At 38.1% G+C, this 25,165-nt stretch overlaps 1 protein-coding gene across 13 annotated transcripts in view; it reads left to right on the top strand.

Moving 5' to 3' along the window:
- NEK1 (NIMA related kinase 1) overlaps window positions 1-25,165 on the top strand; it is a 214,055-nt gene that overhangs the window by 110,120 nt on the left and 78,770 nt on the right. For 12 of the 13 annotated variants that reach the window (XM_057302209.2, XM_063603986.1, XM_055111995.2 and 9 more), the window contains 3 exons: window positions 17,540-17,671; window positions 19,558-19,623; window positions 19,703-19,931. In XM_057302209.2, the coding sequence (XP_057158192.2) occupies window positions 17,540-17,671; window positions 19,558-19,623; window positions 19,703-19,931 (427 nt within the window). Of the gene's footprint in view, window positions 1-17,539; window positions 17,672-18,693; window positions 19,496-19,557; window positions 19,624-19,702; window positions 19,932-25,165 lie in introns of those variants that run through there. The other variant, XM_034959401.3, reaches the window with a different exon arrangement.

Below are 25,165 nucleotides of genomic sequence, written 5' to 3'. Positions count from 1 at the left end.
AACTGAAGGAAATAGAGACACAAAAAACCCTCCAAAAAATCAATGAATCTAGGAGCTGGTTTTTTGAAAAGATCAACAAAATTGATAGACTGCTAGCAAGACTAATAAAGAAGAAAAGAGAGAAGAATCAAATAGATGCAATAAAAAATGATAAAGGGGATGTCACCACCAATCCCACAGAAATACTGACTACCATCAGAGAATACTATAAACACCTCTACGCAAATAAACTAGAAAATCTAGAAGAAATGGATAAATTCCTCGACACATACACCCTCCCAAGACTAAACCAGGAAGAAGTTGAATCCCTGAATAGACCAATAACAGGCTCTGAAATTGAGGCAATAATTAATAGCTTACCCACCAAAAGAAGTCCAGGAACAGATGGATTCACAGCCGAATTCTACCAGAGGTACAAGGAGGAGCTGTTACCATTCCTTCTGAAACTATTCCAATCAATAGAAAAAGAGGGAATCCTCCCTAACGCATTTTATGAGGCCAACGTCATCCTGATACCAAAGCCTGGCAGAGACACAACAAAAAAAGAGAATTTTAGACCAATATCCCTGATGAACATTGATGTAAAAATCCTCAATAAAATACTGGCAAACCGAATCCAGCAGCACATCAAAAAGCTTATCCACCATGATCAAGTGGGCTTCATCCCTGGGATGCAAGGCTGGTTCAACATACGCAAATCAATAAACGTAATCCAGCATATAAACAGAACCAAAGACAAAAACCACATGATTATCTCAATAGATGCAGAAAAGGCCTTTGACAAAATTCAACAACTTTTCATGCTAAAAACTCTCAATAAATTATGTATTGATGGGACGTATCTCAAAATAACAAGAGCTATCTATGACAAACCCACAGCCAATATCACACTGAATGGGCAAAAACTGGAAGCATTCCCTTTGAAAACTGGCACAAGACAGGGATGCCCTCTCTCACCACTCCTATTCAACATAGTGTTGGAAGTTCTGGCCAGGGCAATCAGGCAGGAGAAGGAAATAAAGGGTATTCAATTAGGAAAAGAGGAAGTCAAATTGTCCCTGTTTGCAGATGACATGATTGTATATCTAGAAAACCCCATCGTCTCAGCCCAAAATCTCCTCAAGCTGATAGGCAACTTCAGCAAAGTCTCAGGATACAAAATCAATGTGCAAAAATCACAAGCATTCTTATACACCAATAACAGACAAACAGAGAGCCAAATCATGAGTGAACTCCCATTCACAATTGCTTCAAAGAGTATAAAATACCTAGCAATCCAACTTACAAGGGACGTGAAGGACTTCTTCAAGGAGAACTACAAACCACTGCTCAATGAAATAAAAGAGGATACAAACAAATGGAAGAATATTCCATGCTCATGGGTAGGAAGAATCAATATCGTGAAAATAGCCCTACTGCCCAAGGTAATTTATAGATTCAATGCCATCCCCATCAAGCTACCAATGACTTTCTTCACAGAATTGGAAAAAACTACTTCAAAGTTCATATGGAACCAAAAGAGAGCCCGCATCGCCAAGTCAATCCTAAGCCAAAAGAACAAAGCTGGAGGCATCACACTACCTGACTTCAAACTATACTACAAGGCTACAGTAACGAAAACAGCATGGTACTGGTACCAAAGCAGAGGTATAGACGAATGGAACAGAACAGAGCCCTCAGAAATAATGCCGCATGTCTACAACTATCTGATCTTTGACAAACCTGACAAAAACGAAAAATGAGGAAAGGATTCCCTATTTAATAAATGGTGCTGGGGAAACTGGCTAGCCATATGTAGAAAGCTGAAACTGGATCCCTTCTTTACACTTTATACAAAAATTAATTCAAGATGGATTAAAGACTTAAATGTTAGACCTAAAACCATAAAAACCCTAGAGGAAAACCTAGGCAGTACCATTCAGTACATAGGCATGGGCAAGGACTTCATGTCTAAAACACCAAAAGCAATGGCAACAAAAGCCAAAATTGACAAATGGGATCTAATTAAAATAAAGAGCTTCTGCACAGCAAAAGAAACTACCATCAGAGTGAACAGGCAACCTACAGAATGGGAGAAAATTTTTGCAACTTACTCATCTGACAAAGGCCTAATATCCAGAATCTACAATGAACTCAAACAAATTTACAAGAAAAGAACAACCCCATCAAAAAGTGGGCGAAGGATACGAACAGACGCTTCTGAAAAGAAGTCATTTATGCAGCCAAAAGACACATGAAAAAATGCTCATCATCACTGGCCATCAGAGAAATGCAAATCAAAACCACAATGAGATACCATCTCACACCAGTTAGAATGGCAATCACTAAAAAGTCAGGAAACAACAGGTGCTGGAGAGGATGTGGAGAAATAGGAACACTTTTACAGTGTTGGTGGGACTGTAAAGTAGTTCAACCATTGTGGAAGTCAGTGTGGCGATTCCTCAGGGATCTAGAACTAGAAATACCATTTGACCCAGCCATCCCATTACTGGGTATGTACCCAAAGGATTATATAACATGCTGCTATAAAGACACAAGCACACGTATGTTTATTGCGGCACTATTCACAATAGCAAAGACTTGGAACCAACCCAAATGTCCAACAATGATAGACTGAATTAAGAAAATGTGGCCCATATACACCATGGAATACTATGCAGCCATCAAAAATGACGAGTTCATGTCCTTTGTAGGGGCATGGATGAAGCTGGAAACCATCATTCTCAGCAAACTATCGCAAGGACAAAAACCAAACACTGCATGTTCTCACTCATAGGTGGGAATTGAACAATGAGAACACATGGACACAGGAAGGGGAACATCACACACCAGGGCCTGTTGTGGGGTGGGGGTAGTGGGGAGGGATAGCATTAGGAGATGTACCTAATGTAAATGACGAGTTAATGGGTGCAGCACACCAACATGTTACATGTATACGTATGTAACAAACCTGCACATTGTGCACATGTTCCCTAAAACTTAAAGTATAAAAAAAAAAAAAAGAAAAATCCGTTGTGAGTCTGATGGGATTCCCTTTAAAAGAGGCAATTTGGTTCTTTTCTCTAGCTGCCTTTAAGATTGTTTCTTTCACATTGACCCTGGATTGTCTGATGACTGTGTGCCTTGGTGATGGTCATCTTATATAGTATCTCACTGGTGTTCTCTGAATTTCTTGTGTCTGCATATCAACCTCTCTTGGAAGATTGGGGAAATTTTTCAGAATCATACCCTGAAATATGTTTTCCAGTTTCCTTACTTTCTGTTTTTCTCTCTCAGGAATGCCAGTAATTCATTGGTTTGGTTGCTTTACATAATCTTATATTTCTTGAAGGCCTTGTTTGCTTTTTTAAATTCTTTCTCTTTATTTTTGTCTGACTGGGTTAATTCAAAAGACCAGTCTTTGAGCTCTGAAATTCTTCTTCTGCTTTGTCTAGTTTGTTGTTAAGGCTTCCAACTGTATTTTGAAATTCCCATAGTGAGTTTTTTAATTCCAAAAGTTCTGTTTGGTTCTTTGTTAATATCATTATGTCATCTTTCATGTCCTGGATCATTTTTCTGGCTTCTTTGTATTGAATTTCAACTTCCTCTCAGATCTTGTGGAGTTTCCTTGCCATCAATATTCCAAGTTCTTTATGTATCATTTTAGATATTTCAGTCTGCTTAGGATCCATTGCTAGGGAGCTAGAACGATCCTTTGGAGATGACAAAGCACCTTGGCTTTTTGTACTTCCAGAGTTCTTTCACTGATTCCTTCTCATCTGAGTGAGTTGACAATTCTTTTTTTGGATTTGTGTTTATTTGGATGGGACTTATTTTTTTTTCCCCTTGAAGGTGTAACTGTGATGTATGTTGTGTATGCTCGATTGGCTTCTTTTCTGGGTGCTTTTAGGGGGCCAAAGCTCCATATGGGTTTTTTGGTTGCAGGTAGGTTTGTGTGGTGGCTTTCTCAGATGCTGTTTTTTGTAGTTTTTGCTTGGCGGTGTAATTCAGGCTGCAGTCCAGTAGATGGTGCCGAAGAGTAAGATACAGCAGATTTATTTAGGCTCTGTTCACTTTCATCGAGCCACCAGAGAAGCCCAGAAAGGGCCATTGAGCCCCAACAGAAAGAACTGCTGCCATGTCCACAATCATGCACTTTGGCGAGATGAGAAGGTGAGAGATGACCCCCTTCTCCACGTTTGTTCCGAGGCATTGGCGCTGCCCCCTTCAGTGGTTAGTGCTGCACCCACATTTCCTGTTTCCCATTGGTGGCTTTGACAGGCTGCTCTGTCTCCTCCTTGAGGGGCAGTTTGTGCCAAGGGTTCAATCTGTGGGAGACCCCAAACTCCCTGAGAATCTGCTGGTGTCATGTACTTGCCAAAGTCAGAGTAGGTTGTGTAGTATGTCTGCGGGTGGTGGTGCAGTGGCTCAAGGGCAGAGGATCTACAAGCAAGGGGAGTGGCACCACAGGTACACAACTGGTATGACAACTGCCATCTCAGTTTGGATCAGAGGTGGGTGCAGCATGGCTAAGTCAGCTGCTCACCCAGTTCTCTGTTTTCAGGAAGTCCTCTAATCGCCACCAATAGTGTTGCCCTGGCTTGCAAGGGCTGAGGGGCTCCCCAGCTGTTTAGCAGCCAGTGTGTTGTCAGAGGGGTGAGGGGAGCAGAGACACACTCCCACCTACAGTTTCTGCTGGACTCTGAGTTCCTCAGCGGTCGCTATCAACCAGACTTTTGCTGCTTTCTTTCTCTCCACCCAATCTTCTTCACGTGGGTACTCCAACAGGTCCTGGCTCTGTTCCCTCTGTTTCCTTGTCAAAACTTGATGATTTACCAGTAATTTTGATCTTCCTTCTGAGGAGAACGGGCATGAGATGTCTGTAGTCACAATCTTGAAGCAGCGTCTGAATCTTATTTTTCCATCCATTCTAAATCTTTTGATTGGAGAGCTTAATTACATTGAAGATTGTTATTGATAGGTAAGCATGTACTACTGCATTTGTTATTGTTTTCTGGTTGTTTTTTGGTCCTTTGTTCCTTTCTTCCTCTCTTATTGTCTACTCTTGTGATTTTGTGCTATGTGCTAAGTTTTGATTCCTTTCTCGTTCTCATTTGTGTATCTACTGTAGTTTTTTGCTTTGAAGTTAATCATGAGGCTTACACAAAGCATCTTATAGTAATAATAGACTATTTTAAGCTGATAACAATTTAACTTTGTCACATGAAGATATTCTAGACTTTTACCCTCCTCACAATTATTTTGGCTGTCACAGTTTATACCTTTTTACATTTTGGACTTCATAACAACTTAATGCAATTACAGTTTTTTTTACTGTTTCAACATTTAACCTTTATAATAGCAATTTGAGAGATTTACACACCATTGTTGCAGTAATGGAATATTCTGAATTTGAATATATATAAATACCTCTCTACCAGTCAGTTTTATACTTTGATATGTTCTTGTGGTAGTAGTTATTGTTCTTTTGTTTCTGGTTGAAGAACTCTTAAGCATTTCTTGTAAATCAGTTCTAGAGGTGATGAATTCCCTTAGCTTCTGTCTATCTGGGAAAGACTTTACTTCTATTTTATTTCTGAAAAACAGCTTTTCTAAGTATAGTATTGTTGGCTGGCAGGGTTTTTTTAATTAGCACCTTGAGTATATTATCCCATTCTCTCCTGACCTGCAAGATTTCTGCTAAGAAATCTGCTGATAGTCTAATGGCGAGCCCCTTGTATGTTGCTTGATGCTCTTCTCCCTCTGCTTTTAAAATTCTTTGTCTTTTACTTTTAATGTTTTAAATTATAAAGTGCCTTGGTGAGGACCTCTTTGCATTGAACCTGTTTGCTAGTTTTCAACTTCTGTAGATATGGATGACCATATCACTCCCAAGACTTGGGAAGTGTTCAGCAAGTACTTCACTTAAAAAGCCTTCTGTGCCTTTCTCCATCTCTTCTTTTTTTTTTTTTTTTTTTTGAGACAGAGTCTTCCTCTGTTGCTGGAGTGCAGTGACGTAATCTTGGCTCACTGCAGCCTCCACCTCCTGGGTTCAAGCGATTCTCCTGCCTCAGCCTCCCGAGTAGCTGGGACTACAGGCGCGTGCCACCACACCTGGCTAATTTTTTGTATTTTTAGTAGAGACAGGGCTTCACCATGTTAGCCAGGATGGTCTTGATCTCCTGACCTCGTGATCCTCCCGCCTTGGCCTCCCAAAGTGCTGGGATTACAGGCGTGAGCCACCATGCCCGGCCTCATCTCTTCTCTTTCTAGAGCTCATACTGTGACATTTGTTCATTTCATGGTGTTCCATAATTCCTGTAGGCTTTCTTCACTTTTTCTCTATCTGGGCAACTTCAAAAGACCTATCTTCAAATTCACAGATTGTTTCCTCTGCTTGATCTAGTCTGCTGTTGAAGCTCTCAGTTTTTAACAATTTCATTCATTTAATTCTTCAGCCCCAAGATTTCTGTTTGGTTCTTTTTATGTTATGTATATCTTTATTGAGCTTGTGTTCATATCATGGATTATTTTGCTGATTTCATTGAATTGTCTATTCTCTTGTATATCCCTGAGTTTCCGTAAGATCATTACTTTGATTTCTCTATCAGGTAATTTGTAAATTTCCATTTCTTTGGGGTCATTATCTGGAGAATTATTCCTTTGATGGTGTCATGTTTTCCTGCTTTTTCATGTTTCTTGTGTCCTTGCATTGATAACTGCACATCTAGTGGATCAGTGACCTCTTCCAAATCTATAGAGTTGCTTTTGTAGGGGATGATTTTACCTATAGATGATTGCTAGGGGGTCAGTTGAGCAGGGTGCATTGGCTCTGTGGGTGGTGGTATAGTGGCTCAAGGGCAGAGGTTCTGCCTCTGGTTCCAGGTAGGCACGGTACTGTAGTGTCCATGCAGCTCCTTCAGTTGTAATCAATTTGAGTAATGGCTGCAAGTACTTTAGCCATGACTGTAGGAGTGTGTGACAGCAGTGGTAGCAGCATAGGTTATTAGGATTCTCAGTGACAAGGGCTTTAGTGGGGGTCCTCCTGCTCTTGTTTATCGTACCGTGGGGAGACTTTGTTGGGGAAATCCTTCTTGTTGTCAGATTTGGCAGAGCTCACAAGCAGCCTACAGTGGTGCTAGGGTCCTGGGCCCACTGTCTTCCTGAATTACTATGATACTTGTGACTTGAGTACAAGTTCACTCTCTGAGGTATGGGTAGATGAAGCTGTTCTACAAAGGTGGGGACCGACTCTAAGGCATTCCCCAGTAGCTTGGGCCCAGGTAGCAGGGATATAGCTGTGACTCTGATCCTGAGAGTCAGGGCACAGCACTGGCATGGGTCTGGAGAAGAAGAGATGTTCTAGAGGCTTGGACCCTAGGGAGCAGGGCATAACTGCACTTCAGTTTCTGGAGCCAGTAGGGCACAGTGGCAACTCGGACACCAGGAGAGGAGGTTCTTTGTAGTGGTGACTCTGGCATGGCAGGACATAGCAATGGACCAGACTTTGTGAGGCTGGGTACAGCAGCAACAAGGGCCCATGAATGGTGGGGCACAGCTGTGACTTAGGCATTGGGGGAAGGGAATAGCACAACAATGACTCCACCCTTCTGTATATGGCCATACTTAGCCTGTGCTTCACAGGGTTTCTGCCACTCCCTTGCTATTCTCTGACATTCTTAAGTCACTCTGGTCAAAATGCAGTTATCAATTCATTGTTTTTGTCCTTTTTTGTGGGGCAGAGGGTAGAGCATTAGGCATTTGTAATTTGCCATCCTGCTGATGTCACCACCCTCCTTGCCTGGCTGCCTGGCTGCCTGGCTACCTAGCTGCCTCCTTCCCTCCCTCCCTCTGCCCCTCTATGGTTAGTTTCTATTGCCTTCAACCAAAGAATCTTAACTGATTTACCATGTAAAATGCTCAGCATGGTACCTGGTGAATAGTAACACAAATAAATTCATTGGGAATTCTGTGTCTCATGATATTCCAGAGCTGTGCATAAGGAAATGTTCAGGAAACATATGTTTATTTAATGCACACTAGTATAGTGGGAAAAAAATGAGACTGGGAATCAGAATACCTGATTTTGGTCTCAGCCTTGCCAATTAATTAGCTTGTTTGAAGATTGACTTAATGTTTGTGGCCTTTATTTCCTCGTCTAGATGAAGGGCATATTCTCTAATGTTGCTCTATCTAAATTGTATAGAAAAATAGTATCCATAATGTAAGTATTTAGATCCAGCTTAATATACAAAAAAAATTGATTAAAGTTATTTAACTATTATTTCAATAGAAAGTCTAATATAGCATAATCTAGATGTTATATTGGGGGGTAGTGTTCATATATCTATCTTTACTCATTGACCATTACTCAGGAGTGGTTAACATGGAATTCAGAATTGAAGCAAGCATTATTAAGCCCCCTAAAATATTAATGTAAAGTTTGGCAGTATGTATGTTGGTGCATTTTCTTCAGTAAAACCACGTATATTTCCTTGGATTCTCAAAAGTATAATATTTTCAATCTAACAAAGGATAAAAATCACTGCCCTGTAACCAAAACAGCATGGTACTGGTACAAAAATAGACACATAGAACAATGGAAGAGAATAGAGAACTCAGAAATAAACCACATACCTACACGGAACTGATCTTTGAAAAACCTGACAAAAACAAGCAATAGGGAAAGGATTTCCTATTTAATAAATGGTGCTGGGAGAACTGGCTAGTCATATGCAGAAAATTGAAACTGGATCCCCCTTCCTTAAACTTTATACAAAAGTTAACGCAAGATGGATTAAAGATGTAAATGTAAAACCCAAAACTATAGAAATCCTAGAAGAAAATCTAGGCAGTATCGTTCAGGACACAGGCGCAAATAAAGATTTCATGATGAAATGCCAAAAGCAATAGCGACAAAAGCAAAAATTGGCAAATGGGATCTAATTAACTAAAGAGCTTTTGCACAGCAAAAGAAACTGTCATCAGAGTGAACAGACAACCTACAGAATGGGAGAAAATTTTTGCAATCTATCCATCTGACAAAGAGCTAATATCCAGAATCTACAAGGAACTTAAACAAATTTACAAGAAAAAAACAAAAATGTCCATTTTTACGCATTAAAAAATGGGCAAAGGACATAAACAGACACTTCTTAAAAAGGAGACATGCATGCAGCCAACAAACATGAAAAAAAGCTCAACGTCTCTGATCATTAGAGAAATGCAAATCAAAACCACAGAGAAACACCATATCACGCCAGTCAGAATGGCAATTATTAAAAAATCAAGAAACAACAGATGCTGGCAAGGTTACAGAGAAAAAGGAATGCATTTACACTGTTGGTGGGAGTGTAAATTAGTTTAGCCATTTTGGAAGACAGTGTGGGGATTCCTCAAAGATCTAGAAGCAGGTACACCATTTGACCCAGCAATCCCATTACTGGGTATATACCCCAAAATATATAAATCATTCTGTTATAAAGATACATGCATGCGTATGTTCATTGCAGCACTATTCACGATAGCAAAGACATAGAATCAACCCAGATTTCCATCAGTGATAGACTGGATAAAGAAAACACGGTACATATACACCATGGAATACTATGCAGCCACAGAAAGGAACAAGAACATGTCCTTTGCAGGGACATTGATGGAGCTGGGAGCTGTTATCCTCAACAGACTAACACAGGAACAGAAAACCAAACACCTCATGGTATCACTTATAAGTGGGAGCCGAACGATGAGAATACATGAACACATTGGTGGGAACAACACACATTGGGGCTTTTGAGGGATGTGGAGGAAGGGAGAGCATCAGGAAGAATAGCTAACGGATGCTGGCCTTAATACCTGGGTGATGAGTTGATCTGTGCAGCAAACCACCATGGCACACATTTACCTATATAACAAGCCTGCACATTCTGCACATGTACCCTGGAACTTAAAAGTGAAGGGAAAAAAAATCACTGCCTTAACTATTGTGATTCTTTGGCAGTATATACCTAATTTTATAAAATTTTCTCTTTGACATATTTAATGATAAAAATTGTAGTACCAATTGGGATTTAGATATGGAGAACAATATGTGATGATGGGTCCTTTTTTTGGGAGGGCCAAGTAATATAGTGTTACGTTTTCAGCCATCACGTATGCTATATTGTGAATGAAGTATGTAAGGAAAATCGATTCAGTTTTTTAAAAGGGTAGCAATGTTTTAAGAATTAAAATTCAGTGAAAAATAGAATTAGGGAGATTCTGTCTTGGTTAGGTTGGATAAAATATTTTGAATGTAAATTCTTGTGTATTTCTGTTTCCATCTTTGTCTTATTTTTAGACTTTCCATGCACGCCTGTAAGGCTCCCCACAGGGTGTACACACTCATTGCTTCTGGCTACCTTGTTCTTATTCTTAGATATTCTTATAAAAGCATTATGGCAATACTAGTTAAGAAAATTTATTCAAATACAAATACTTTTATACTATTGGTTCTTCAAAGATAAGGTTTTGAGACATTAAATATGAATTTGGTAAGATTTGGCCATGATATATCTTTAGGCTGTATAAAACTGTGTGAAATTACTCTATTCAAAATATGAAATTAAGTCATTTAATACTTTCCTAGCATACATTAAATCCTTATTAATAAGTCAGCATAAAGATGAAAATATGTTTGTTATTGATCAAGAGTAGGCAGACATCAAGAGTAGGCAGACTGGTGGTTTCATGTGTTTATAAGCCTCGCCTCACTATTTGGTGAAATTTTGAGTTTCGTCATTTGGTGGCACTGCTGCTTAATTTTTCAGCACATGGCAAAATTGACACGTGAAGTAGAAACAGTTTTACAGCGGTAATTGAAAACCTTTTGTGACAATAAAAGCAATGTTGAAAAGCCTTAAATTTTTGAACCTTGTGAGAAAAATGGCTAAGAAAAAAAAAGCTTCTAAAGCATTTCTTTTAAACCTGAATTATGAAACTTTCAGGTCAATGTTTTATCTTTTTTTTTGCACATTTTTATATTTAAAACTGTGGTTAAACTTTGAAAGACTGTGCTTTGTTTGTTTTGTTTTGTTTTGAAACAGTGTCTTGCTCTGTCACTCAGGCTGGAGTGCAGTGGTGTGAACATGGCTCTCTGCAATTTCGACCTGCTGGGCTCAAGGGATCCTCCTGCCTCAGCCTGTCTATAGCTGGGACCCTTAGCACACGTCACCATACATAAGCTAATGTTCTTATTTGTTGTACAAATGGAGTCTCACTGGTCTGGTGAGACTCCATTTCTACAAGAAAAAAGAAAATTAACTGGGTCTCAAACTCCTGAGCTCAAGTGCTCCTCCTGCCTCAGCCTCCTGAGTGCTGGGATTATAGGTGTGAGCCATTGCACCCAGTGAAAAAGTATGTTTAGAGTGAAATATATATTATAGATTTAGCTGGGTGATCAATTGTGTAATAAAATTGGGTCATTCTTTGTTCCAAATTTTTATATTTTTCTCTTATATGAAACTTTATATTGTTTTCCTGGCTTAGTTAATTTTTGCGATATGTCATATTTGCTCAACTTTCCGTATAAAAGGCTTAGTGTAATGGTTTATCTTTCAATAATTTGAAGTACATTATCATCTTTTATCTCAAGATGTAGTTAATATTGAAAAGCTTTAAGGTTCTGATTATAAATAATACACCATGATATTTATACAGAAGGCCCAATTCAACTGTACTCATAAGTTACTTAAGTGTATGACATTAGCTTATAATGATGTTGCCACATCTCAGTAGTCATCCTGAACCACCCATAAATTTTCAGTAACTTAGTTGTCTTCTTAAGTGATTGTAAGAGTTAGTAATCTGTCTTTGTTCATTTATTTAGATTCCATGTCTGAATTTGTCTGTTTAGGTTCTTCTAATCTGTTTGGTTTAGTTGACTCAGAGGAGAGATCAGTATGCATTTGATTATAGAACATAAGCATTTACTGAAGGCTGCTGAAGATCATTATTATAAAAGTGCCAATAAATTTGTCTCTCACAATGCTCAAATTTTAATTTCTGATCATGGTTAAGATAGGAGGTTTTTGTTTTTAGTCTGCATTCTAAAGATGAGAAACTTGCATTCTGAAACTTAATACATTTCATCAGGAACTAAAACCAGACTTGTAGTGTTTAAGCCAAATAACCTTATTTAATGGAAACCAAATAAATAACAATTGCTACTATTTATTAGGTACACAGATGTGTACTTTACGTAAATTATCTCATGCAATCCCTATAGCAGAGAGGCAAAGAGTACAGCATTTCTATTTTAGAGAAAAACTGTGAGGTTCAGAGAGGATAAAGACAATGAAAAATCACAGGACTGGTGAGTGTTTTGGGATTTGAATGTACAACTGTCCTACTTTATCTGTGTTTTATGGCCTTCCCGAACAATGAATGGCTGACCATTGGCTGCTCTGCGAAGGCTGTTCTCACTGGCGCCCCTCTTGGCTTTACAGAGTTAGTTCTTTCTATATTTTTTGTTTCATTCTTCCCCAGATCGTTTAGTACTTATCTCTTTATTTTTTTCTCTGTAACATACTGATTGATTTATGTGTTCTTTTTTCTTTTCTAATTTACAGTCCCCTCAGAGAAAATATTGTGTCTAATTCATTTTGGATATCATTATCTAGAACTGTGCTTGACCTTAATAGGTATTAATATGTATTTTAATTTATTGATAAATTAATTTTTATCAAATATTGTGGATTTGTCTTCTCACAGAAATCGTGTCAGATTGATGTATCGAAATAGCAGGCCAAACGCGGTGGCTCACGCCTGTAATCCCAGCAGTCTGGGAGGCCAAGGCAGGCAGATCACGAGGTCAGGAGTTCGAGACCAGCCTGGCCAACATGTGAAATCCCATTTCTACTAAAAATACAAAAATTTGCTGGGCATGGTGGCACACACCTGTAATCCTAGTATGTGGTAGAGAAGTGATTACTGATTTAAATAAAAATAGCAGAATGTGTTCATTCAAAGTATATTTCTTTTAAGTAATCATCTAGAGAAATAACATATTTGTTCTAAAAATACTGCTACTATTCAGAACAACTTTGGAGCTTGTTTTTATTCTCTCAGTGTATGAAACCTTATTTGAATTTATATTCTATAGTAATTAAAACAAACAAAGTTTCAAAATATTTAGATATAATCTTTCAAGGTGATAATACTGTTATGTGAGCTCTAGATATTTTTAAAAGTTATTTGTAGTAACTTTTTTTTTTTTTTTTTTTTTGAGACAGAGTCTCACTCTGTCGCCCAGGCTGGAGTGCAGTGGCACAGTCTCGGCTCACTGCAACCTCTGCCTCACGGGTTCAAGTGATTCTCCTGCCTCAGCCTCCCGAGTACTTGGGACTACAGGTGTACACCACCATGCCCGGCCAATTTTTTGTATTTTTAGTAGAGAGAGGGTTTCACCATGATGGCCAGACTGGTCTCAAACTCATGACCTTGTGATCCACCCGCCTTGGCCTCCCAAAGTGCTGGGATTACAGGTGTTAGCCACTGCGCCCGGCCTATTTATAGTAACATCTTAAATATCAGTATACTTTTTCAATAATACTGAACTATGGGACTAAAGCAATGTTTCCATCCTTTTTTGAACAAAATAAATACAGGCATACCTTGTTTTATTGTGCTTCATAAATACTGCATTTTTTACAAATTGAAGGTTTGTGGCAACCCTGCATCAAGCAAGTCTATCAGTGTCATTTTCCCAACAGCTTTTGCTCATTTTGTGTCTTTGTGTCACATTTTTGTAATTCTTGCCATATTTCAAACTTTTTCATTATTGTCATTATATCTTTGATATTACTGTTGTAATTGTTCTGAGGCACCACAGACTTCACCCATATAAGAAGGGAAATTTAATTGATGAATTTGTGTGTTCTAATTGCTCCACTGACTGGTAGTTCCCCTGTCTCGCTCCTCAGACCTTACTCCCTAAGACAAAATAATATTGAAATTAGGCCACTTAATGACTTACAGTGGCCTCTTAAGTATTCAAGTAAAAGAGTTGCATGTCTGTCACCTGAAATCAAGATTAAGCTTGGTGATGAAGGCATATTGAAAGCTGAGATAGGCACAGAATTAAGCCTCTTGCGCCAGTTATCCAAGTTGTGAATGCAAAGGAAAAGTTCCTGAAGGAAATTAAAAGTGCTACCCCAGACCAGGTGCAGTGGCTCACGCCTGTAATCCCAGCATGTTGGGAGGCCGAGGCGGGTGGATCATGAGATCAGGAGTTTGAGACCAGCCTGGCTAACATAGTGAACCCCATCTCTACTAAAAATACAAAAAATTAGCTGAGCGTGGTGGTGTGTGCCTGTAATCCCAGCTACTCAGGAGGCTGAGGCAGGAGAATCATGTAAATCCAGGAGGGAGGTGGAGGTTTCACTGAGCCATTGCACTCCATTGCACTCCAGCCCGGGCGACAGTACAAGACTCCATCTCAGAAAAAAAAAAAGTTCTACTCCAGTGAACACACATGATAAGAAAGCGAAACAGCCAGGTGCCTGTAGTCTCAGCAACTCGGGAGACTGAGGCACGAGAATTGCTTGAGGCCAGAAGTTTGAGACTAGCATGGATGACATAGTGAGAACCTGTCTCTAAAAAAAAAAAAAGAAAGAAAGAAGGAAAGAAAAATTAGCTGGATGTGGTGGCACACACCTATAGTCCCAACCACATTGAGAAGCTAAGGCAGAATGATCATTTGAGCCTAGGATTTCAAGGTTGCAGTGAGCTATGATTGTGCCTGGATCTGCACTCCAGCCTGGGTGACAGAGCAAGACCCCATCTCTTAGAAAAAAAAGAAAGAAAGAAAGCAAAACAGCCTTCTTGCTGATATGGAGAAAGCTTTAGTGCTCTAGATAGAAGATCAAACCAGCCACAACATTCTCTTTGGCCAAAGCCTAATCCAGAGCAAGGCCCTAACTCTCCTCAATTCCGTGAAGACTAGGAGAGATAAGGAAGCTACAGAAGAAAAATTGTTGGCTAGCAGAGATTGGTTCATAAGGTTTAAGGAAAGAAGCCACCTCCATAACATGAAAGTGCAAGGTAAAGCAGTAAGTGCTGATGGAGAAACTGCAGTACATTATCCAGGAGATATAGCTAAGATCATTGATAAAGGTGGTAATACTAAACAACAGATTTTCAGTGTAGATAAAACAGCCTTCTATTGGAAGAAGATGCCATCTAGGACTCTCATAACTAAAGAGAAGTCAATACCTGGCTTCAAAGCTTCAAAAGACTGGCTGACTCTCTTGTTGGGAGCTAATGCAGCTGGTGACTTTAAGTTGAAGCCAGTGCTCATTTGCCATTCTGAAACTCCTAGGACCGTTAAGAATTATGCTAAATCTATTCTATTTGTGTTCTATAAATGGAACAATGAAGCCTGGATGACTGCACATCTGTTAACAGCACGGTTTGCTGTAAATATTTTAAGCCCGCTGTTGAGACCTACTGGTTAGAAAAAAAAAAATTATTTCCAAATATTACTACTCATTGACAATGCACCTAGTTACCCAAGAGCTCTGATGGAGATGTATTATACAAAGAGATTCATGTTGTTTTCATGCCTGCTAACACGATATCCATTCTGCAGCCAATGTATCAAGAAGTCATTTTGACTTTCAAGTCTTCTTATTTAAGAAATACATTTTTTAAAGGCTGTAGCCATAGATAATGGTTCCTCTAATGGATCTGGGCAAAGTAAATTGAAAGCCTTCTAAAAAGTATTCATCATTCATCATTCTAGATGCCATTCAGAACTTTTTTGATTCATGGAGTTAATGTCATGTTAATGTTAATGTCAACATTAACAGGAGTTTGGAAGAAGTTGACTCCATTCTTCAAGATTTCAGTGGAGGAAGTCAGTGTAGATGTGGTAGAGAAGTAGAATGGCAAGGGGAGCCTGAAGATATGACTGAATTGCTACAATCTCATGATAAACTTGAATGGATGGGGAATTGCTTCTTATGGAGGAGCAAATAAAGTGGTTTCTTGAGGTGGAGTCTACGAAGGTGAAGCTGTTTTGAACATTGTTGAAATGATAAGGGATTTAGAATATTTTGTAAACTTATTCGATAAAGCAACAGCAGGGTTTGAGACGACTGACTCCAGTTTTGAAAGAAATTCTACTGTGGGTAAAATGCAACAGCATCACATGCTGCAGATAAATATTTTCATGGGCTGGGCACAGTGGCTTACGCTTGTAATCCCAGCACTTTGGGAGACTGAGTCAGGACAGTCATTGAAGCCAGAAGTTCAAGACCAGCCTAGGCAATATAGTGGACCTCATCTTTATTTAAATAATAAAGAATTTTAAAAATATTTTTACAAAATCAAAAGAATATTTTCATGAAAGAGTCAATGGATGCAGCAAACTTCATTTTTGTCTTATTTTAAGAAATTGTCACAGCCACCCCAACATCCAGGAGTCACCACCCTGATCAGTCAGTAGCCATCAGTATCAAGGCAAGACCCTCCACCAGCAAAATAATTACAATTCATTGAAGGCTCAGAAGAATCATTAGCTTTTTTTTTTTTTTTTTTTTTTTTAGGAATGAGGTGTTTATTAAGGTGTGTACATTGTTTTTTAGACATAATGCTGTTGCACACTTAATAGGCTACAGAATCGTGTAAACATAAATTTTGTATGCTCCGAGAAACCCCAGAATTTGTGTGACTCACTTTATTGCAATATTACCGTTATTGCAGTGGTCTGGAACCAAGTGCGTAATATCTCAGAGGTATGCCTGTATTGTTGTAAAGTGAAGGTCTAGAAGCCTAAATATTAAGATTGTATTATTACTGTATTTTTAGAAGATACTCAATAAGTATTGTGTTTGAAATGTATACTCCCCAGAAAGTCTTGTTTCCTAGATTGAGGAAGACTAGGAATAAGGAGTAGGGAGTAAACTTCCTGCTGTGTTACTATTGTCATACCCATAAATGTCATTTCCTTGTATTAATTCAGGGTTCATAATCTTACTTTGTTTAGACTTTAAATGGCAACATAAAAACAAGCACATATGTTAATACAACATGATGTTTTCAGTGAAGTAAATCTTATTACCTGGATCTGTTTCTCCTTCCATTCTCATTTATGTTGGCATTTTTATGAGGGCTCTTATGTTGAGTAATTGATATTTGAACTTTGAGAAGATTGTACCCAAACCTGCAGGAATTACAAAAGCATTTCTTTTAGAAGTGTAAGATTAACAAAATCTTACACTTGAATCTTTAAAAGACAGTTTTTCAGGATCATTTCATGAAACATTGATAATGCAATGAAAGCGGGTTATTTAGGACTATGTGACATGACTATGTTTACATCTGAGACCAGAGATTTTTTTCTCTAGTCACTGCTGTATCCCCAGCATGTAGCATCATAATGCCTTGCTCAACAGATAATTCAGGAATGAAAAAAACTACTTGTGGATAGAGTGGATAAATAGTGATCTGGTAGGTACCATTTTATTTCTTCATACAAATATAAAATCCCTAATGTATTTAATAAAATCCTTTTTTATAGTTGGTGGCTAAAGGAGTTAAGAGTTCTGATGTTTCTCCACCTTTGGGACAGCATGAAACAGGTGGCTCTCCATCAAAGCAACAGATGAGATCTGTTATTTCTGTAACTTCAGCTTTGAAAGAAGTTGGCGTGGTAAGTTTCCTAAGATTCAGAACTCCTCAAAGTCGAAAGATTATTTAAAAGGAAATTAAATTTAATGGAATCATATTAATCCCTAATGTCCCTTTCAGGTTTTTCTAAGGAAAAAAATTACTTTTTAAGGGATTTTAGTTTACTCAGAATACTGGAGCCTCATTGTTTATAAGTTTTATATCTAGGACCACCTGGTAGATGAAAATATATCACAATAACTCTTATATTACTTTAAAAGAATATTGAAAAAATAAAATATACAGAGAAATGTACTGAAAATAATACTATAAACATTTTTCTACCCAACCCTCATGATTAACAAATGTTCACTTTAAAAAGAATAATGTCTCCTTGGTGCTAAAGTAGCTCTAGGAATTAGGTCCAACACATATTTACATTTATTCAAATTTTGTGACATGGCAAATGTTAGAGGACTCAGTAGAACTAGTTAATTCATCAGTTATTCCTTTTACCTTCTACTTCTGAATCTCTGTCATGCCCTACAGATAGTAAAACAAAGAAACATAGACAAATAAAAAGCTTAAACTTAGAAGTATATTTCAGGTATCTGTCTGAAGTGTGAAGACTGTTCAGGGGTTAAGAGAAGTGGGCTCATAGTGTGGAGCTGCTGCCTAGAATTCAACAGACAGAAGGAGAAAAGTCTACTGAATCAGATAACATAATAACTTCATTTTCCCCTTTCCTGGTAATGGATGTCTGTGCTTTTTATTTGTTTAGTTTCAGTAAATATTTGCAGACAAAATTGGTACACTAGTTGTTTTTTTTTATAGCCTTTGGGTTGATTTTGAAAATAAAACTCAGTAGGAAAATATAAGTTTCTTGATCATTCTCAAGAACTTCATGTAAGAAACTATTGTTCTTCAAGTAGGCTTAGTCACTTTTTCTTTCTGATAACGACTTTGCGTGTGCCACGTTGTTACTCCAACTTTAGATACCACTGTGTGGTCCCTTCTTGGTACCCAGTCTCACATCTCAATAGCTGTTCATCTCTCTGGTTGTAGGACTGCTAATTCCTGACTACTTTACTGGGTAAAATGTTCTTTGTCTCATTGCTTCATATATTACTTTGAAACTGACCACCAAATTTTTAATTTTTTTTAAGTATTACAAAATTCGAGGTAATCCATATAACTGAACGGTTTTCTTTCTGTGTTGTGTTGGTAAATGTCACTTACTTAAAACTTAGAAAATTGTTCTTTGAATCTTCTACATGCCTTTGCTTTCATAGCTTTCATAACTGCTAATTTCTTCTTTTCGTATGTTTTTTAATTTTAGATAGTCTGGATTGCTTTGACAATGCTAATTAGGAGATAACATTTATGTCATTTGTAGTACAAATGACTCAGAACTAATTTTTGTTACACTCTTTGTTTAGGGAGGAAAGCCACTTCTCAATTACATTTAGTACTATGGCTTAACAAGGATATATATACATGAAACATAAAGACAGTTTTAGAATAACACAGCCTATTTTGAATTACTTCATCTATCAAAACTTTTTCTAGTTATAATTAAGAGAGTATATGAATTTTCCTCTAATTTCTACTTTTTCCTCTAATTTTCTGACTCAAATTACCAAAAAATCAGGTACCAAAGAGGAAGAGGATATAGTTAATTATGTGAGCAGTAATCTAAAAATATGACAAATAATTGAGAATTGGCCCCTGTCTATGTTGTCTAATTAATAATATTTAAAGGTTAGTCATTGCTGATAATGAAGGAAGCTTTGTTAACATTTTATAGGAATAAAAAATTTACAAGGAACAAATTAATGAAAACCAAAAAGTAACGAGGATATAATATTTTTAAAGGTAGATTTAAAAAAATAAAATTATCTCTTTCTCTGTATCTATCTGCATTTAAAGGACAGTAGTTTAACTGATACCCGGGAAACTTCAGAAGAGATGCAAAAGACCAACAATGCTATTTCAGTAAGTAAAATTTTCAAAGTTTATCAATCATTTTACTTAATGATATACATATTAAAATATATAATGTCGTGACTTTCAGAGTAAGCGAGAAATACTTCGTAGATTAAATGAAAATCTTAAAGCTCAAGAAGATGAAAAAGGAAAGCAGAATCTCTCTGATACTTGTGAGATAAATGTTCATGAAGATGCCAAAGAGCATGAAAAAGAAAAATCAGTTTCATCTGATCGCAAGAAGTGGGAGGCAGGAGGTCAACTTGTGATTCCTCTGGATGAGTTAACACTAGATACATCCTTCTCTACAACTGAAAGTATGTATAGTAGTATATTAATATCCTATTTAGGTCTAGTACATATGTAAACTTATAGACTAACCACTCTGAAAAAAATGAACACTTAGAAGAATTGAGAGAAGCTGAAAGAATTCTATATATTTTCCTTTTGGGCGAATAGAAGTGCCTCCCTCTCACAGTGAAATGTGAAGAGCAGAGAAAACTAATCAAACTAATCAGCCTTAATAGCAAGGATTTTTATTACAAAAGTGTATAGTGTGAGAGAGGGAACTAATGATACATATTTAAATTGCATTACTTTAACTCTGTATACCATGTTAAATTAATCTGTTACTATGAATAATTCTTGATGAGAACCAGGGTAGTGTCTCAGAAACATCTCTTAGGCATTTAGCGAGAGTATTGAGAAAATCAGACTTAATGATTTATATATTCGGTGATAATTACTGAGAATCTATATTTCTTACATTGTTCTAGGAATTGGAGATATAGGAACAAAACAGAAACATATGTGCTCTTGTGGAGCTTACATTCTAGAAGGGCAAGTCTGACCATCAACAACTCTGATTTTAAGTAATTTTTTTCACAGACTGTTTTTGTAGAATTTTTTCTTGCATTGGAAAAAAGCCCAAAGACTTGATAGCATTTATTTTGCTTATTTATTCAACAGTTCTTTATTGGGTACCTACCATATGCAATACACTCTTAAGCAATGGGAATATAATAATGTTTAGAATGTAGTCCCTCCCCTTAAGGAGCTTAAGGTCTAGTGGAAAGGCAGGCAAGTAAAGAGATAATTGTAGTTGATAAATACTGTGCTAGGAATAATCATAGACTACTGCAGGAATACATAAGAGACCATAAATGAGCCTTGGAAGAGCCCCCATGATCCAGTCACCTCCCTCCCTCAACACAGGATTATAATTCGAGATGAGATTTGGGTGGGGACACTATCTGTCTGCTTTTATGATTTGTCTTTATCACTGGTTTTGAGCAATATGATTGTAAAGTGCCTTGGTATAGTTTTCTTCATGCTTCCTGTCCTTGGGATTCATTGAGCTTCTTGTGTCTTTGGGTTTATGGTTATCACATTTGGAACACTTTCAGCCATCATTTCTTCTAATATTTTTTCCATGCCTCCTCCTTCTTCTGTCCTTTAGGGACTCCAGTTTTACTTCCTGTCTCATACCTCAGTGGTGCTCTTTTTACTTTAATTTTTTAGATTCTTGTTGTGTTTCATTGTGGATAGTTTCTATTGCTCTATCTTTAATAGATGATAGTCTTTTTTTCCTGCCATACCCAATCTGCTATTAATTCTATTCAATGTACTTTTCATCTCAGATATTGTAGTTTTCACCTCCAGAAGTTTAAGGAGTTGTTTTTCTATCTGCCATGTCTCTACTTAACTTTTTTGATCATATGGAATACAGTTGTAAAAACTTTATTAATGTCTTTACTTATTCTGACATCTGTGTCAAATGTTAGAATTTTATTGGGTCCATTTTATTGATTGCCTTTTCTCCTTGTTACAGGTTGTATTCTTCTGCTTCTTTGCAGGCTTGGCTGTTTTTAATTGGATGTCAGACATTTTGCATTTTACCTTGTTGGGTGCTAGGTATTTTTTTATTTTTGTAATTATTCTGGAGATTTATTCTAGAATGCAGTTAAGTTATAATACTTGGACTCAGTTTGATTCATTCATGTCTTATTTTTAATATTTGTGAGGTGAGATCAGAGCCATGTTTAGTCTAATGCTAATTATACCCATTTAGGAGATAAGATGCTTCTGAGTGCTCTACAGAAGGAATGATGAGGTTTTTCAGTTTGGCTGGTAGGAATAGACACTATTTCATGTCTTGTGTTCTCTGTAATCTTTTTGGGTGCTTTTTTTCCTAACTTGGGTAGTTTTCTCATATATTTGCTCTGCTCATACTCAGGGCTACCGTCTGCAGGTCTCTGGAATTCTCTTTCTAGTTGCCTTGGTCTTCCAGGAATCCCAGCTCTACCTCCTGAACTCAGGGAGTGTGGTAGACCCATTAGCTATAGCCTGAAAACTCTAAAGGCTGGGCAATCATAGGGATCATCTCATTTGTTTTTGTTTTTGTTTTTTCCCTCTCTCAGGGACCCATGTTCTTTATTACCTGTTGTACAATGTCTTGAAACTGCTGTCTCATATTTTGTCCAGTTGTTTTGGTTATTTAGGGAGCAGCATAACTCTAATTACTTTATACCATCTTAGTAAGAAGTAGATATCCTTGAAACCAGTTTTTAGAGGCTATTGCACTAATCTAGGCATAAGTTAATGATGACCTTAACTAAATTACTGAAAGGTAATAAAGAGAAGATATTTAAAAGATACTAGGAGACAGACTTATAGGGGCTTTATGTGAAACTCTTCAAAGAGTTCATCAGAGGAAGACCTTTGCAAAGAAAATGAGGAACAGACAGAGATAAAATTAGGAGACTGTAGTATGGGTTCCAAAGAAAGAAGAGAGCACTTCAGGAAGAGAGGTAACATATTGAAGGCTAAAAAATATACACTGGATTCGTCAGAGAAGAGGCAATGTGAGCTTGGTAAAAGCAGTGTCATTAGAGTGCTAGAGACAGAAATAGAATCCAAGAATTAGGAAGTGAATAGGAGAGGAAATTTAAAAAGAGAGTTTAGAACCTTTTCAAGAAGCTAAACTGTGAAGCAAAACAGAGAGGTAAGATGGTATTACTTGGTGGGGATGTAGAGTCATTGTAACCTTGTGTAAAAAGAGACTTGAAAATATTTTATGCTGATTAGAAAACCAAAGTATATCACATCACTGTCTCATTTTAAAACCTAATTGGTTTTCATTGCAACTAGAATAAAAGTCCAAAGTTCTTTTCATGATTCAAGTCTCTCCTCTCTCTTGGTTTATGCCTTGCCTGCTCATTGTATCCATTTCCTTCTAACTAGCTCACTAGAACTACTTCTCACCTTTCACTTCTTAAAACATGCCAAGCTCTTTCTTTTCCATCGTACTCTTCCCCTTCCCTCTTTCCCAAGTCCTTAATATGGCTGCTTCTCTTTTTTTTTCTGTCCCTGTTCTTTAGCTATCACCCCATTTCTTAAAGTCCTCTTTATATCAGAATTCTTCAAAAGTGTTCTCTGTTTACAATTCTAGTTCCTCTCCTTTATTCTCCCTTAACCTACTTCAACCAGACTTTTTCCTCTACCACTCCATTACAATTCTTTTCATGGTCACTATAGACCTTCATGTCGGTAAGTTTTAAAGGCCCTATTTTATGTATTTACAGCTTCGACATCCTGGATTATTGTCCATATGCACACACACGTGTGCTCACACATACACACTCTTCTTGAAGCACTTTCTTCACTTTTCTCCCCTCTATTAATAGTAGACCTCTCTCTCTCTCTCTTTCTTATTTTTTGGAGAGATGGTGTTTTGCTATGTTGCCCAGGCTGGTCTCAAACTCCTGGCCTCAAGTGACCCACCCACTTTGGCTCCCCAAAGTGCTGGGATTACAGGCATGAGCCACCATGCCCGACCCTTCTCTTATTTTCAAATCATTGAATATTATTTCTGTACTTTAAATATTTATTTATTTAAATCTATTTTATTTGTATAGATTCAGGGTGTACATGTGCAGGTTTGTTACATGTATATATTGCATTATGGTGAGGTTTGGGTTTCTAGTGTACCTACCACTCAAAATAGTGAACATGGTACCCCAATAGGTAATTGGTATTGGTACCCCAATAGGTAATTTTTCAACCCTCACCCCTGCCCAACCTCTCCCCTTTTGGAGTCCCCAGTGTCTATTATTTGCCTCCATGTCCATGTTTACCCATTGTTTAGCTCCCACTTAGAATTCTATAAGAATATGCAGTTTTTTTTTTTTTTTCAAGACAGGCTGGAATACAGTGGCGCAGTCATGGCTGACTGTATCTTAAAATTTCTGGGCTCAAATGATCCTCCTGCCTCAGCCTCCAGAGTAGCTGGAACTACAGGCACGTGCTGCCATGCCCGGCTAATTTTTTTTTTCTTTTTTGTTAGAGATGGTGGACTCACTGTGTTAACCAGGCTGCTTTTGAACTCCTGGCCTCATACAATCCTCCTCCCTCCATCTCCCAAAGTGCTGGGATTACAGGTGTGAGCTACTGTGCCCGGCCAGTATTTGATTTTTTATTTCTGAGTTCTTTTATTTATTATTTTTAAAGAACTAATCACATACTGTAATTATCTTCTTCATTTGTTTAAGTATAATTTACCTGTGTTCTGTTTTAGAATATAAACATTTTGATAAAGCTTGTCTTATTTGTACTGCATGTTTATGCTCCGTCATGTAGCATGTAATTTATACATGAAAAGTAGTTATTAAATAAATGAATGTGAGGACAAAAAAATAATGAGGAGAGACACTGGTGTTGTGAGATCTCTGAGATGGTGGGGCTGGAGATGATTGAGAGCACCTCTGAGGCAATAGATCATTGCCATTGTGAAATGATGCATGGAGGCAAAGGTAGAAAGATACAAGTAAGTTGGGGGAAAGTGTCAGGATGGCCAAATAAGAACAGCTCTGGTCTGCAGTTCCCAGTGAGACCAATGCAGAAGGCAGGTGATTTCTGCATTTCCAACTAAGGTACCCAGTTCATCTCATTGGGACTGGTTAGACAGTGGGTGCAGCCCACAGAGGGAGAGCAGAAGCAGGGTGGGGCGTTGCCTCACCTGGGAAGCGCAAGGGGTTGAGGAACTCCCTCCTCTAGCCAAGGCAAGCCATGAAGGACTGTGCCATGAGGGACGGTGCTATCTGACCCACATACTACGCTTTTCCGATGGTTTTCACAACCCACAGACCAAAAGATTCCCTTGGGTGCCTATACAACCAGGGCCCTGGGTATCAAGCATAAAACTGGATGGCCGTTTGGGGAGACACCGAGCTGGCTGCAGGAGTTTTTTTGTTTGTTTGTTTGTTTGTTTGTTTGTACCTCAGTGGCACCTGGAATGCCAGCAAGACAGAACTGTTCACTCCTCTGGAAAGGGAGCTGAAGCCAGGGACCCGAGTGGTATTGCTCAGCGGATCCCACCCCCATGGAGCCCAACAAGCTAAGATCCACTGGCTTGAAACTCTCGCTGCCCGCACAGCAGTCTGAAGTCGACCTGGGATGCTCAAGCTTGGTGTGGGGAGGGGCATCTGCCATTACTGAGGCTTTGTAAACAAAGCCGACAGAAAGTTTGAACTGGGTGCAGAACCCAACACAG

Source organism: Pan paniscus, chromosome 3, assembly GCF_029289425.2.
Source record: "Pan paniscus chromosome 3, NHGRI_mPanPan1-v2.0_pri, whole genome shotgun sequence".
In the NCBI taxonomy this organism is placed as follows: domain Eukaryota; kingdom Metazoa; phylum Chordata; class Mammalia; order Primates; family Hominidae; genus Pan; species Pan paniscus.
This window is presented reverse-complemented; position numbering and strand designations above follow the sequence as displayed.